The following is a 14604-nucleotide window of genomic DNA, read 5'->3' as shown; positions in this document are numbered from 1 at the left end:
CTATATATATATATATATATATATATATATATATATTCAGATGTAGACATATATATATGTCTACATCTGAATTCTTTTTCTCTGGTTTACTGATCTTTTTAACTATTGTTTTATAAGTATCTCAGTCGTAATTTTGTCAGGTCTAAAATAAAATATTGTAAATCTTCCAATCTTGTTATTATCCCCAAGATTGTTTTGTTTATTCTATATGCTTTTGTGTTTCCATATAAGTTTTAGAATGAACTTGTCAGTTTAAAAAAAAAAATTCCATTTAGGTGGGAATTGCATTGAATCTATAGATCAATTTTGATAAAATCTACATTTTAACAGTAGGACATATGATCATGATTCTACCTTTTTACTTGGTTGGATCTTTAGTTTTTCTCCTCAACATATGGTAGGTTTTGGTGTTAAAGTTGAAGTTCTTGGGAACCAATTCCTATTCAGAACGCTAAAGGCCCATACCTTAAGAAATAAGATAGACAAGTGGGACCTCATCAAATTAACGAACTTCTGCAAAGCAAAAGAAACCATCAAGAGAGCAGAGAGACAGCCCACAGAATGGGACAAAATATTTGCCAACTGTTTATCTGACAAAGGCGTAACATCTAGGATCTACAAGGAACTCAAACGCGCCGAAAGGAAAAAAACAAACAGCCCCTTTGAAAGGTGGGCAAAAGACATGAATAGATACTTCTCAAAAGAAGACATATGGGCAGTCAACAGACACATGAAAAAGTGCTCAGCCTCACTCATCATCAGAGAAATGCAAATCAAAACCACGTTGAGATAACACCTAACCCCAGTAAGAATGGCCATCATTAATAAAACAAACAACAGATGCTGGCGAGGATGTGGAGAAAAAGGAACTCTTCTATACTGCTGGTGGGAATGCAAACTAGTAAAACCTCTTTGGAAGACAGTGTGGTGATTTCTGAAAGAACTAGAAATTGACCTTCCATATTACCCAGCAATTCCCCATTGGGAATATACCAGGAGGAACTCAAATCATTCTATAAAAGATACCTGCACGCGTATGTTTGTTGCATCTCATTCACAATAGCAAAAATATGGAACCAACCGTGTTGCCCATCAAAGCTGGACTGGATAAACAAAAGTGGTACATATACACAATGGAGTATTATGCAGCCATAAAGAAGGACAAATATATGGACTTTGCAGCAACTTGGATGGATTTGGAGTCGATCATACTCAGTGATTTATCACAGAAACAAAGAACAGAGTTCCATATGTTCTCACTCATAAGGTGACCTTGAACAATTATAATGCTATAAGAAAGTGATTGGCAGTAGTGGGAAACTGTCAGGGGTGGGATTGGCAGTTGAGGGAAACTGCTAAGGGAGCGAGGGACATACCTCATCAACAAGGGTACATGATTAATGTTTATATACCTAACCCTGAATTGTACCCCACATCTTTATAATAAAAATGTTTAAAAAAATGTTGAAGTTCTGTTGCTTTGTTAATACATGTTAAATATCCCTTATCTGAAATACTTAGAATTAATCAGAATTGCTTCAGATTACAGATTTTTTCAGATTTTGGAATATTTGCATTGAAATCCTAAATCCGAAATGCACCAATGAACATTTCCTTTGAACATCAAGTCAGTGCTCTAAGTTTCAGTTTTTGGAGTATTTTGGATTTTGGATGTTTGGATTAGGGATATTTACCCTGTAAATATTTTGTGTTTTGGACACTGCTAGATGATATGTTTTTAAATCTCAAATTTCCACTAGCAATTGTTGTTGCTAGTTCCCCACATTAATAGTTATTTTGCTCAAAATTTTTTCCAAGCAAGCTATAGCAACCACTTGCTCTTATTTTGTCCAGTTTTTCATTTATTTATTTATTTGTTTATTTATATTTTTGAGTTGGAGTCTCATTCTGTCACCCAGACTGGAGTGCAGTGGTATGCTCATAGCCACCGCAACCTCCCTCGACCTGCTGGGCTCAGGCAGTCCTTCTACCTCAGCCTTCCAAGTAGCTGGAACTACAGGTGCACACCACCACACCTGGCTAATTTTTTGATTTATTGTAGATTCGAGGTCTTGTCATGTTGCCCAGGCTGGTCTTGAACCCAAGGGCTCTGGCAATCCTCTTGCCTCAGCCTCCCAAAGTGCTGGAATTACAGGTGTGAGCCATAGTGCCTGTCCTTATTTATTTTTAATTTTTAATTTTAAAGATGTGGGGCACAATTCAGGGTTAGGAATACAAATGCTCCTTATGCAGGGAACCTTGTTGATGAGGTGTGACCCCCTCCCTTACCCTGGCAGTTTCTCATTACTGCTAATCTCACCTCCCTCTCCCCTGGCAGTTTCCCACTACTGCAAATCCCCTTTCTTACAGTATTATGATAAATGTTCAAGGTCCGCTTATGAATGAGAACATGTACTCAGTTCTTTATTTCTGTGATAGTTTACTCAGTATTATAGACTCTAAGTCCAACCAAGTTGCTGCAGAGTTCATAATTTTGTCCTTTATGGCTTTGTAATATTTTGTCCAGGCTTTAATTTGATTTCTAATTATTATATAATCCAGCAACTTCATTTTGAATATATACAGAGAACAACTGAAAGGAGGTGCTGGAGCAGATATTTTACACTAATGTTCATAGCAGCATTATTTGCAGTAGGCAATAGGTGGAAACAGCCAACATGTTCATCAATGGGTGACTAGATAAAATGTGGTATATATGTGCAATGCAATATCATTCAGCTTTAAGAAGGAATGAAATTCTGTGCATGCTACAACATGTATGAACTCTAAGTCATTATATTAAATGAAATAAGCCAGATATTAAAGGAGAAATAATATATGATTCTGTTTATATCAGGTACCTAAAATAGTCAAATTTATAGAGACAGTAGAATGGTGCTGCCAGGGTGGGAGGGAGGGACAAGTGGGGAACTTTTCTTTCAAAATCCATGTCAGACATTTAAAAATGTTATAAACCCTATTAAGAATAGTTCTTTAGGCATGAACTCTCTTTCATTTATGTTTACCCATGACTTTTACTTTTATAAAAAATCACATCCTCCTAATTCTTTTAATTTTTGGTTTGTTTTCAGGTGACAGGAGTGTTTCATTTATGAAGGGAATGTAGATGACATTCTTTCTGAATCCTTGCCTGTCAGATTTCTGTTCTTTTTCCAAGTGAAAATAGATTACTTAAGAATAGTATTCTTAGGTCACAGTGTTTTGTTTTCCTCAGATTTTTCTGTATTTTACTTTTGGTTTCCTCTGGCTTTGGATATATGGAGCAGAAATGTGATGACAGTGAGATAGCTTTTTCCTCCTTTTTTTTTCTTTCTCTTTTAAGGAATCTATTTTATCTGGATATGTAGATGTCTTCAGTATTTTGAAGAAACAAAATTTAATCATGATAATGATCTTTGTTTTCACTAATTTTTATGGTACTGATGAATCTTTTGATTTTGAAAGTTTTAATCTTTTACTTAGATAAATTTTTTTCCTGCTATTTATGTTTTCTTTTTCTGTTAGTCTACCTGTTCTTGCTGGGCATTCCTATCATGTGTATGTTACATTTCTTGGATCTATCCTTTGTGTATGTCTCTGTCTTCTTACCTGTCAATTTTATCTCCCTATCCTTTCCTCTGATTTCTGGAAGAATTTTTTGAGCTGGCATTGTAATTTAGTTTAGAATTTTTGGCACTATCCTATCTTGTCCCATTGTATTTAAAATTTTGCTAATGATATTTGTATCTGAAAGCTTTCTTTCCTACTCCACAGTTAATAACATTTTCCAAAAATGTCATGTTCCCTCAGATCTCATTAAGAATGTGAATTAGACATATGCCCTGTGTTTTTTCTTTTATGTTCACTTTTCTTCTAAGAATAGATTCTTACTCCCCCAATAAATTATCTTTTGAATGATGACTGTTTTTGTATGCCCAGTTATTTTTTTTCTTTGTTAGATCATCAGAGAGCATTTGAGGCACCTGTATTTGCCCAGAATTTCTATTTGTGATTAGTTCTGTTGTAGACTTTCTAAGTTCCTAGGGTTAGTACTCTCAGGCTTTGCTGTAGGAAGACGAGAATAGTATTTATATTAATTAATTAGTGAAAACCAAACATTTATATGGAATAGAGTGAGAGTAACAGCTCCAAAGTAAGTAACCTGAGAGTATTGTTCCCTGTTTCTCTTTAATTGGTACACATGTCTTTCTCTTTAGTGTCAGTAATGGAAGTAATCTACTCTGTTTTTTGTTTAAGTGTTCCTTGGGAATAGGTACTATAATCGTCTATTTGGTGCATTGGCATTAAGGTACTTCTTTGAAAATGCTACAAAGAGCAGCATATGGGAGTCACATGCCTGTCTTATGCCTAAGTAGGTTGTAAGTAATTGGTAGACGGTTGTTTTCTAAAATATTATCCTAAGTGAACCACACCATGCAGAAATTTTTTGAAATTTCTGTCATGTGGATAGTACCATATCTGAAATAAAAAACACTCTGAATCGACTCAGTAGCAGAATGGAGATGATGGAAGAAAGAGTCAGAAGTTGAAGACAGTTTATAAGAAATTAGTCAATTTGAGGAACAGATTAAAAGGAAAAGAAATGAACATAGCTTTAGGTTTTTGTTGGATTATTACAAAAGATCTAATATGTATGTCATTAGTACACCAGAAGGAGAGGAGAGAAAAATTGGGGCAGAAGAAAATATCTGAAGAAATAATGACAGAAAACCTCCAAAATTTGGTGAAAGATAAAAATTTATAGGTAAAAAAGCTCAGTGAACCCCAGTAAGGGTAATCTAAAAGAAAACCATGCATAAACATGGTAATCAGACTATTGAAAATAAAAAATAAGAGTCCTGAAAATTCATGAGACAAATAATACATTATATACAAGGGAAATAATTTGAATAACTGCAAAATTTTCATCATAAACATGGCAACCAGAAGATAAATAGCATCTTGAAATTGTTGAAAGGAAAGAACTGTTAATCCAGAATTCTGTGCCTTTGAAAATGCCCTTCAAGAATGAAGATGAAATAAAGGCAGTCTCTGGCACATAAAAACTAAGAGCACCCATTTCTGCTGTATTTGCTTTAACGAAATGTCAGTGGAATTTCTTTATTACAGCTGAGGGGAAATGGCATTGATGGCTATTTAGGGAGATCAATTGAAATGGTAAATATCTGAGTAAGCATAAATGACTAATTCTATTAAGTTATCCCACTGTCTGAGAGATTTTTAAATATGGATATAGATACATATATGACAGCCATGAAGTAAAAGCTGTTGGGGTAGTGGAATTAAAAGAGCCTATATGATTGTAAGGTTTCTACAATTTTCTGGTACAAGGTTAACTGTAAGTAGACTGTGTAAGTTTGGTTATATTTGTGTCTGGGTAATTATCTGTCTGATAATCCTTGGAGTAGGAACCACTAAAAAATTATATTAAAAGATACAACCACAAATTAATGTAAAAATAAAGACATTAAATATTTAAAAATTCCTAAAGATGAAGAGAAAGAGAAAAAAAGAAGAAGAAAAAACACATAGAATAAACAGAAAACAGATAGTAAAGCGGTAGGCCTGAATCTAATCATGTCAATAATTATATTAAATATAAGTGGTCTAATGTTACTAATTAAAAGGGATTGTCAGATTGGTTGAAAAATATCAAGATGTAGCTAAATGCTTTCTAGAAGGAACCTACTTTTAATATAAAAACATAAATTATAAGGATAGAAATATATATACCTTACAAACACTAACCAAAAAAAAGCTCCTGTACTATTAATAGAGACTCTAGAGTAAACTTTGAATAAATGATTAGGGATAAAGAGGTACATTCATAATAATTAAAAAAGTTTCCCCTGAAAGACAATAATCTTAAATTTGTTTAACAACAGTACCTAAAAAATGAAGTAAATGTTAGAACTGAAAGAAAAGATAGACACATTCACAATTATAGTTGGGGACTTCAGCACTTAAATATAGGGAGATAGAAAGTCAATAAGCATATTGAAGAATGCATAATACTACCAACTTACTTGACCTAATTGACATGTATAGAGCATTCTGTCTAATAATGGCACAGTATACATTCTTTTTAAATGTAAGATGCAATATATCTGTGTCATAAGACCAATCTTAACAAATGTAAAGGTATTGAAATTTTACAAACTGTGTTATCTGATCATAATAAAATTAAACTAAAATCAACCATTGGAAGAGATCAAGAAATTTTTAAAATATTTGAACATTTTACATCAAACTTTTAAATAATCTATGAGTCAAAATAAAAGCCACAAGGAAATTAGAATGAAAATGAAAAACCATATATCAAAATTTGGAGGATTTAGGTAAAGTAGTACTTAGAAGGAAATTTATAGTAATAAAGGGTTCTATTGGAAAAGAAAAATTTCCAATCAATTTTTCTAACAACGGAACATCCTCCTTAACATATTAGAAATAGGAGAGCAGATTAAACCAAAATGAAACTAAGGAAAGGAATAATAAAGGTAGAGTAAGAATCAATGAAATTAAATAGAGAAAAACAATAGAATAAAGTTAGTGAGGCCAAACATGGGGGCTCACACCTATAATCTTATCACTTTGGGAGGCCACAACAGGAGGAATGCTTGAGGCCAGGAGTTTGAAACCAACCTGGGCTACATAGTGAGACCTCGTATCCCTACCAAAAAACAAACAAACAAAAAATAGCCAGGTATGATGTATGCCTGTAGTCCTAACTTCTCTGGAGGCTGAGGCAGGAGGATCCTTTGAGCTTAGAGCCTGCAGTGAGCTATGATTGCACCACTGCATTCCAACCTGGACAACAGAGCAAGATGCCATCTATAAAAAATAAATAAAAATAAAATCAGTGAAATTAGTGACAAAGTTCTTGGAAAAGATTGATAAAATTGAAGAACTTAGAGTGACCAAGAAAACAAACAAAACAATAGGACAAATGATCAATATCAGGAATGCAAGTGGGGATACCACTACAGGCCCCATGACATTTAGAGGATAATTTGGGAATATTTCAGGCATGTTTTTGCCTATAAATTTGACAACTTCGTTGAAATGGGCAAAGACAAGCCACAAAGTTTACTTAAGAACTAGATTACCTGATAGTCTTATATCTAATAAAGTAATTGATTTTCTCATTAAAAAGCTTTCAACACAGAAGATTCCAATTCTGCAAAAATGCTTCCAGAATATAGAATGTGGGAAAGCATTTCTGAATTCAATTGAGTTCAGTATTATCCTGGTATGAAAATTAGACAAAGATATTGTAAGAAAATTAAACTACATTCATTTCCCTCGTGAACATAGAAGATTGGAGAAAGAGTAAACCAACCAAATCTTCCAAAATAAAGGGCTATTGGGCTAAACCTGTGGTAGGTAGAACATTGATGTTGAGTCTGAGGCCACCAAAGGTCAAAGAACGAAAATCAAAAGTTGTATGTATGAGCTAGAGAGCAGATATCAGAAATTAGTCCCTCCTTCAATTATGTGTGGGCCATTAGTGAATATTCTTTTGGGAGGACTCTGGAATTCCATCTCTACCTTGGGTAGAAGGCATCTAACGTGTAGGTGAGGGTATGAGTAAAACCTGGGAGAGTTTAGAGCTAAAAATGACCTTGGGCCCTCCTCAGCCTCTGCCCAGTTAGCTAAACATGACTGTCATCTTTTGGCTGAGAACCTGTTTTCCCTTCTCACCTTTGTCTAAAGAGTCATCTTCAAGGGGCAGAGTCACTGGTACTGCAGCTTTTTCAAACGTCAGGAACTCAACCAAATAAAAATGAAAAATAAATATTTCTCTATGCTTTCCACCTATAAACCTTATTTTGCCCACAGAGCCCAAATGTGACTCTCCTCAGTGCCTGTGCTCCCTTTTAGAGAAAGAAGTATAAGAGGACCCAGAACAGGGTTTTTCCTAAAGTGGAATAGAGAAAAGGTGGAAGAATTATGTTAGGATAAGGAGGAGCACTTGGAAGGACTGCTTCATTTCAAACTGGTCTTTGGGGAGTCTCAGAGCTTCCTTGCAGGTTTCTTTTCTCCACAATTTCTACTTTTAGGAGTATACACATGTCTTATCTCTCTGTCCACTTGTCTATCTATACATGTCTTGCCTTAATGATCTCATCCCTTTCCAAATGCATATTGTCAGCCAGAACTCTCTCCTGTATTCTCCTGTAGCCTCCATTCTCATATGTTCAGCTATCCTCTCAACGTACCCAAAACCAAACTCTTGATCACTCATCCCCCAAAGATCCCTGCTTCTTACTCAGACTTTCTCTTCATAGTAGATGGCGATTTCATTTCTCCAGTTACTCATTTGTAGCCCTTCTTATACCTGTCTTTTTCCTCTTATCCTGTGTGTAGTCTAGCTCCAGAATAAATCCACGATCCAGCCTCTTCCGCTGTCTTTCACCATTTTTACACCTGAATAATTCCTGTTTTCCATGCTTCCATATCTACTGGTCTATTTCTCAGAGTGTAGCCAGAGATAATCCTTTAAAAATATGAATCTCCTGATGTTTATTAGATCTGTTCAAAACTTTCCAGTGGTCTTCATTTCACTCAGAGTCAAAACCAACTCCTTTTACAGTGGTTTATACAACTTTGACCTTATCCCCTACCATTCTTCTCACTTAGTCCGGTCTGGTCACTATGGCCTCCTGTTCTGGAACATATCATTCCCTAACTGTTGTTTCCCTAACTAGTCACATGATTCCCTTTCTCTTTCCCTCAGGATCCTGCGAAAGGATGGTCTTTTCTGACCACTTTATGTAAAAGAGCAACTTTCATCCCACCACAGCACTTTCTATTTCCCTTGCTATGATTTATTTTTCTCGATAGTACTCTGTTACCTCCTCACACACTATATTCATTTGTTTATTGACCCTTGCCCCACTAGAAGGTAAGTACCACATGAGCAAAGACTATATCATTTGTGGCTGTATCCTCAGGACCTGCAATATTCCCTGGTATAGAGTATCCTTTCAGCAAATATTAGTTGAATAAATTTGATTATAGCATTTAATCCCTCTGTCTTCTTGTTTCACTGATGAGGAAATTGAGAAAGGTATAAAATCATATAAAGATTTTTAGCTACAGTATTTTGTTATCCTTTAGTAATGCTCAGCAGGGTTCACAAGATACTTAAGAGAATATTGCAGGTAAGGACATAAGATATAAAAAGACTAGCTTGTATTTGAGTATTTTAAAGCTACCATGTGGGAGAAATTAAAGAAGGAATTGCTTTCTGAGATTATAGTTATATAGCATTTAGATAGCATTGTGATAAATTAATATAGCTAATACCTTTTAAAATAGTTTGTTAAATATAATGTGTAATTCATAAAGAATTCCTTCCTCAAAAATTATCCTGTAGTTTGAACTTTATTTTGTGGTTACCAGTCTGGACTATTAAAAGACATAAAGATATATTCTGAGAATGAGAGAGAAGGAAATGTGAAAACAGCCACATATAAAACTAAAATAAATAAAATATAAGACAGCATACAGGAAGTTCCAAGTGATAAGTATAGATTAGAAATTTTAGAGGATATTGGGATAGGATGCCACAGTGGTCTAGGTGTTAGGCAATGGCTCTAGCAAGGGAAAATAAGTAGAATTTGATGATACCTTGGATAGAAGGGTAGAACTTAGAAAGTTGGGGCCATGATAATGAGTAAAGGTATAGAGGAGACTGTTCTAATAGTGAGTAAGATCAGTTTACTTGGATTATAGCACTGATGTGGAGTCAGGGAGCATAAGAAGGGGATGTTAGTGCACATTGTGAGGGCATTTGAGTATTAAGTGAAATAGTTTGGACTCTAGGCAGTCAGAAGCTTTTAGGGGGCTGACATGTGCAGAGTAGTGTTTTAAGCATCTTACAATGTCAGTGACATGCTTTATGGATGGGAGGAGGAGACTGTTGGAAAAGTTCTCTGTGAGGTGATGTTGACCTATGCCAGAATAGTAGCAGTAGAAGAGATGAACATGAATGGGCTAAGAAGAAACAACAAAACCTAGTAATTGTGTAGATGTGTGAGAAGAGGCCAAGATAATCCTGCGGTTTCTGGTATTGAGAGAGTTGGTAGGAATCGGTCATTCTAGCATGAGTGTAATTTTATCATGAAGGATGAGTTTGGCTTTAGGCATAGCATGTTTGGGAAGAGAAAGACATCTGATGCTGCCTAATTAGAGATGTGGAATTTGGGCTACAGTTTGGGAGAATTTATCCTCTTCCATGAGGTGAAAGTTATGAGGGTGAATGAAATCTAAGGAGTTGCAGAGATTGTAGAACAGTTAGCCTGAAAAGATAGTGGTACACAGAACTTTACTGGGCAGAGGAAGAGGGTTTAGTGAAGAGAACTTTAAAAAGTAATGGTTGTAGAAGTAGGGGGACTCTGTGAAAAGAAAGCCAAAGAACAGAGAATTTATCTCAACATTTATCTCTCCCCTGCCATTGCAAATGTAGTACATCTTTAATGTAAAATCTTTGAAACTAAAAAGCAACATAAATATTTAATTTAAAAAGTATTTGCAACTCAGTTAGCCAGAGGATATTGTTATATGTGTTTTAATATGCCTTAGATTACTATAGTTTTCTTCTTTAATGTGTCTATGTATTTGTGTATTAATATTGATACATAAGAGTGTTTTAAATGCAGTAGTTGGGGTAAAATGACTCAAAGAGTCAGCTGTTAACTACATAGCTTATTTGTTGACACAATCTTCTAAATATTTAACGTATATAGAATTTTCCAGAATATCTATTTTGTTTTCAAATTATTCATTTAAAATAACTTTCTGCCCTTATGCTTCACTTTTATTCTCCAGATGATTGCAAAGGGAAAAAATGCATCTGAACTGTTTCCTGCTGTTGTGAAGAATGTGGCCAGTAAAAATATTGAGGTACTGTTTTGATTCATAATTTTCAAGATTCCTTTTGATGTAATGGGTTTATATACTTTTCAGTTACTTTGAAATGAAGCATAATATTTTTAAGTATCACTGGACTTTTATTACAATAAAAAAGTCCATAATTTTAAATATAGGTAAGATAGAAGGCAAAGTAGACATAATCATAGCTTTGAATTTTTGGTGAAGAAAGTGAAAAGCAAAGTTGAATTGATTCATCTGGGTGAATGATGATAACTTGTTCAGTTTTCACCTGTGCCTACAGGCCAGTTCAAATTTTGTTTTAGGGACTTAATTTTAAGATAGCGTATGTCCAGGGAAACAGGCCTGTTCAGTGTATCCAGAACTTGATGATTTGAGGCTTTTTTTTTTTTGGTTATTATTATTTTATTATAAAGATGTGGGGTACAATTCAGGGTTAGGTATATAAATGTTGATTATGCAGGTACCCTTGTTGATGAGGTTATACCCCTCCCTCCCCTTGCAGTTTCCCTCAACTGCCAATCTCACCCCCCTCACAGTTTCCCATTACTGCCAAATGCTTTCTTACAGTATTATAATTGTTCAAGATCCACTTATGAGTGAGAACATATGGTACTCTGCTCTTTGTTTCTGTGATAGATCACTGAGTATAGGAATATTTCCCAAGTTTCTCATACTACTCATGAGTGAACATGTCTTAGTCAAATACTGTTTTCTGTAAGTTGGGCTGTTACAGTGTACTATAGCACTAAGGTTGTATTCTTTCCTGCACCCTATCTTTGTTTTATTGTATTGTATTGGTTAATTGATATACTTTTCTCAATTTAAAACTTTATAAAATTTAAAATGTGTTACTGCTACTATTAATTTTTTTTTTGTTGCCATTTTGTTGACAGATGACAAAACAAATGAACAAGTATCAGGAACATTCTTAGCCCTGATACCATGGTTATAGTGACAGCTTTAGAGAGAGAGAGAGAGAGAGAGAGAGAGACAGACAGAGAGACAGAGTGCCAGGAGGATGGGTGTATGATTTCAGAGGGGATGCTAGTTTTGTCGTTTTGATTGTATTTTTCATACATTATGTGGTAATCTTTTGCTAGTTAAGTTGTTTACGTATTTTGTATGATGGTATTAATCAGAGCACCCTTGCTAGCAAAACTAGTTAGAGGAAAAGAAAGAAAACAGGATCTTTTGGTACAGATCTAATTTTTGTTCCTCCAGCTTAATTAAGCTTTCTCCAAGGACGTGTGCTTGATCAGGACAACTGAACAATTTGGTCCTCCTCCTTGGGATTGAGTGTGGTTGGTTGAAGATTTCCTTGAGCCTGCCATTTATTAAAATTGGAAATGGAATTAGTTTGGCATTGACAGAGTGAGTTTACTATAGCAGTGTTTCCACAAGAGCCTAAAATGTCTCTGTGGTCAATGCCTTGCCAATACCACAATACCTATATCAGCATTGACTAACATTGTTATTTATGACTCATGTAAATTTGTGCCTTTCTTGTATATGTTGGGATGTCCAACCCCAAATGAAATAAATAAAATGTATAATACAAAAGTATACTATGTATGTGTTATGTGTTAAGGACAGTATATTCATATATGCATGGTTAAATATTTTAACACATATCGTGTTTATTATATCCAGGCATTGTTCTAAGTACTACACATGAATTAACTAATTTAATTCTCATCATATGAAGTAGATACTATTATAATTATACATTTAAAAATACCCAGAGTCTACACATTTTTTATTTCCTATATGTATATTTACAGCTGTATCCTTTTTTTTCTGCATCTTCATTGATAGGTAACAGGATTTTGAAAGATAGAGTATCCAGCTAGAACTATCCTGTTGTCAGTTGGAAATTGGTGCTTGATGTATAGCTTAGAAGTTGAAGCTGGAAATTTAGGTTTGAGAGCTATTTGCAGAGTTGAAGCTATGGAAGTGATGTGATCCTTGTAAGAGAAGGTAGAGGCAAGATAAAAAGAGAGCCTTCACAGTCACCTGTTAATGGTACCAGAGGGATGTGAGTCAGTGAAGGAAGTCATGCTGGTGTCTGTTACAGAAACTAGTGGAATGCTAGGGAGAGGTTGAGTAAGTTGCAGAATGGTCTTGACAAATTGGGGAATTGGTTGGGATCAACGGATTATAGATGGAGAAGAGGAAAAACGCACAATTGGTGGTAGTGGGAGATAGAGCTAAGGGGATGGAAAGTGACAGAATACTTTGAGAGCTGGAGATACTAGGGGCAGAGTAGTTTTAGGTGATAGTCTTGTGAAGATCAAGTGAGGCTTTGCACAGGAGTAGATGAGGTGTAGTAATCACTGTTTTCACTATACTAAGTTTTCCAATCCATGAGTGTGGTCTGTAATTTTCCTTTGTAGTCTTTTATATGTATATTGTTTAATGTTTTTGATGTACACATTTTACACATATAAAGCCTATAGTTTAGTAGTTTCTGATGCTATTTTAAGTGGAGTTGTCTTTATAATTTCATTTTCTGGTTGGTCATTGTTAGCATATAGAATTGTAACTGATGTTTGCATAGCAATCTTGTATCCTCACTAAATTCACTTACTAGTTCTGACTGCTTTTTTGTAGATGTCTTAGGCTTTGTTTCATGAATAATCATAACATATGCAAATATAACGTCACTCTTTTTTTAGTCTGTATGTCTTATTATTTTTCTTGTCAGATCAGACTGACAACCTATATTATTACAGTATTGAAGAAGAGTTGTGAGAGTGGTCATCCTGGCCTTGTTGAAAGTATTAAGCCTTTTACCATTGAATAAGATATTTGCTGTAGAAGTTTTGCAGATGTCTGTAATCATGTTGAAGTTTATTCTAGTTTGCTAAGGTTTTAGAAAATCATGAATAGTGTTGAATTTTATCAAGTGCATTTTCTGTCATTTTTGAGATTATCATGATTTTTCTCTATTCATATGGCAAATTACTCGGATTGATTTTCAGTTATTAAGCCTTCCTATTCCTGGGATAAATCCCTCTTGGCTGTGATATGTTATTCTCTTTATATGTCATTAGAATCTATTTGCTAACTATTGTTAAAGATTTATGCATCCATATTATTGAATGCTTTTTTTCCCCTCTTGGTGGCTTTGGTTTTGTTATCAGGGTAATCTGGCTTCGTAAAATGAGTTGGGAGGTGTTTCTCCTCTGTTGTTTGAAAGAGTCTGTATAGGATTAGTTTTATTTCTTCCTGATAGAATATCTTCCTTGCTGTGAAGCTTTCTGGGCCTAGAGGTTTTGTTTTGTTTTTTAATGGGAAGATTTAAAATTATGAATTCAAGTTGTTTATTTGTTATGGCACTGTTTAGGGAATGGTTACCTCAACAGGCTTGGGTTGCTTAAATCTTGCATCTTCCTAAGAAAGGTTTGGTTTCAGAGCATTGACTGACTCTGGAGAATTGAGCTTTTGGAATGCTTTGTTCTGAATGGTTTTGAGCAGTGCCATACCGGTTTGTGCAGGTAGTTTATACTAACCGTGCGATTTATGGTGAGCACTACCTGCCTTTCCTCTGAGGAAAGCTTCAGTTACAGATATTAGTCATGTAGGTGTACGACTGATTCTTTTTTTTTTTTTTTTTGAGTTGGTGTCTCACTCTGTCACCCAGAAGGGAGTGCAGTGGCCGGGAGCGGCCACTGCAGCCTCGAC

The 14604-nt window shown here is 34.9% G+C and overlaps 1 protein-coding gene across 1 annotated transcript in view; it reads left to right on the top strand.

Annotated features, from left to right (window-relative positions):
- AP3B1 (adaptor related protein complex 3 beta 1 subunit) overlaps nt 1-14604 on the top strand; it is a 245200-nt gene that overhangs the window by 4037 nt on the left and 226559 nt on the right. The window contains exon 2 of the mRNA XM_008049368.2: nt 10855-10929. Within this exon, the coding sequence (XP_008047559.1) occupies nt 10855-10929 (75 nt within the window). The remainder of the gene's footprint in view (nt 1-10854; nt 10930-14604) is intronic.

Source organism: Carlito syrichta, unplaced genomic scaffold, assembly GCF_000164805.1.
Source record: "Carlito syrichta isolate Samal-C Ts95f unplaced genomic scaffold, Tarsius_syrichta-2.0.1 Scaffold133743, whole genome shotgun sequence".
NCBI lineage: Eukaryota > Metazoa > Chordata > Mammalia > Primates > Tarsiidae > Carlito > Carlito syrichta.
The sequence above is the reverse complement of the archived record's forward strand: the minus strand, read 5'-3'. Positions and strand labels throughout refer to the sequence as shown.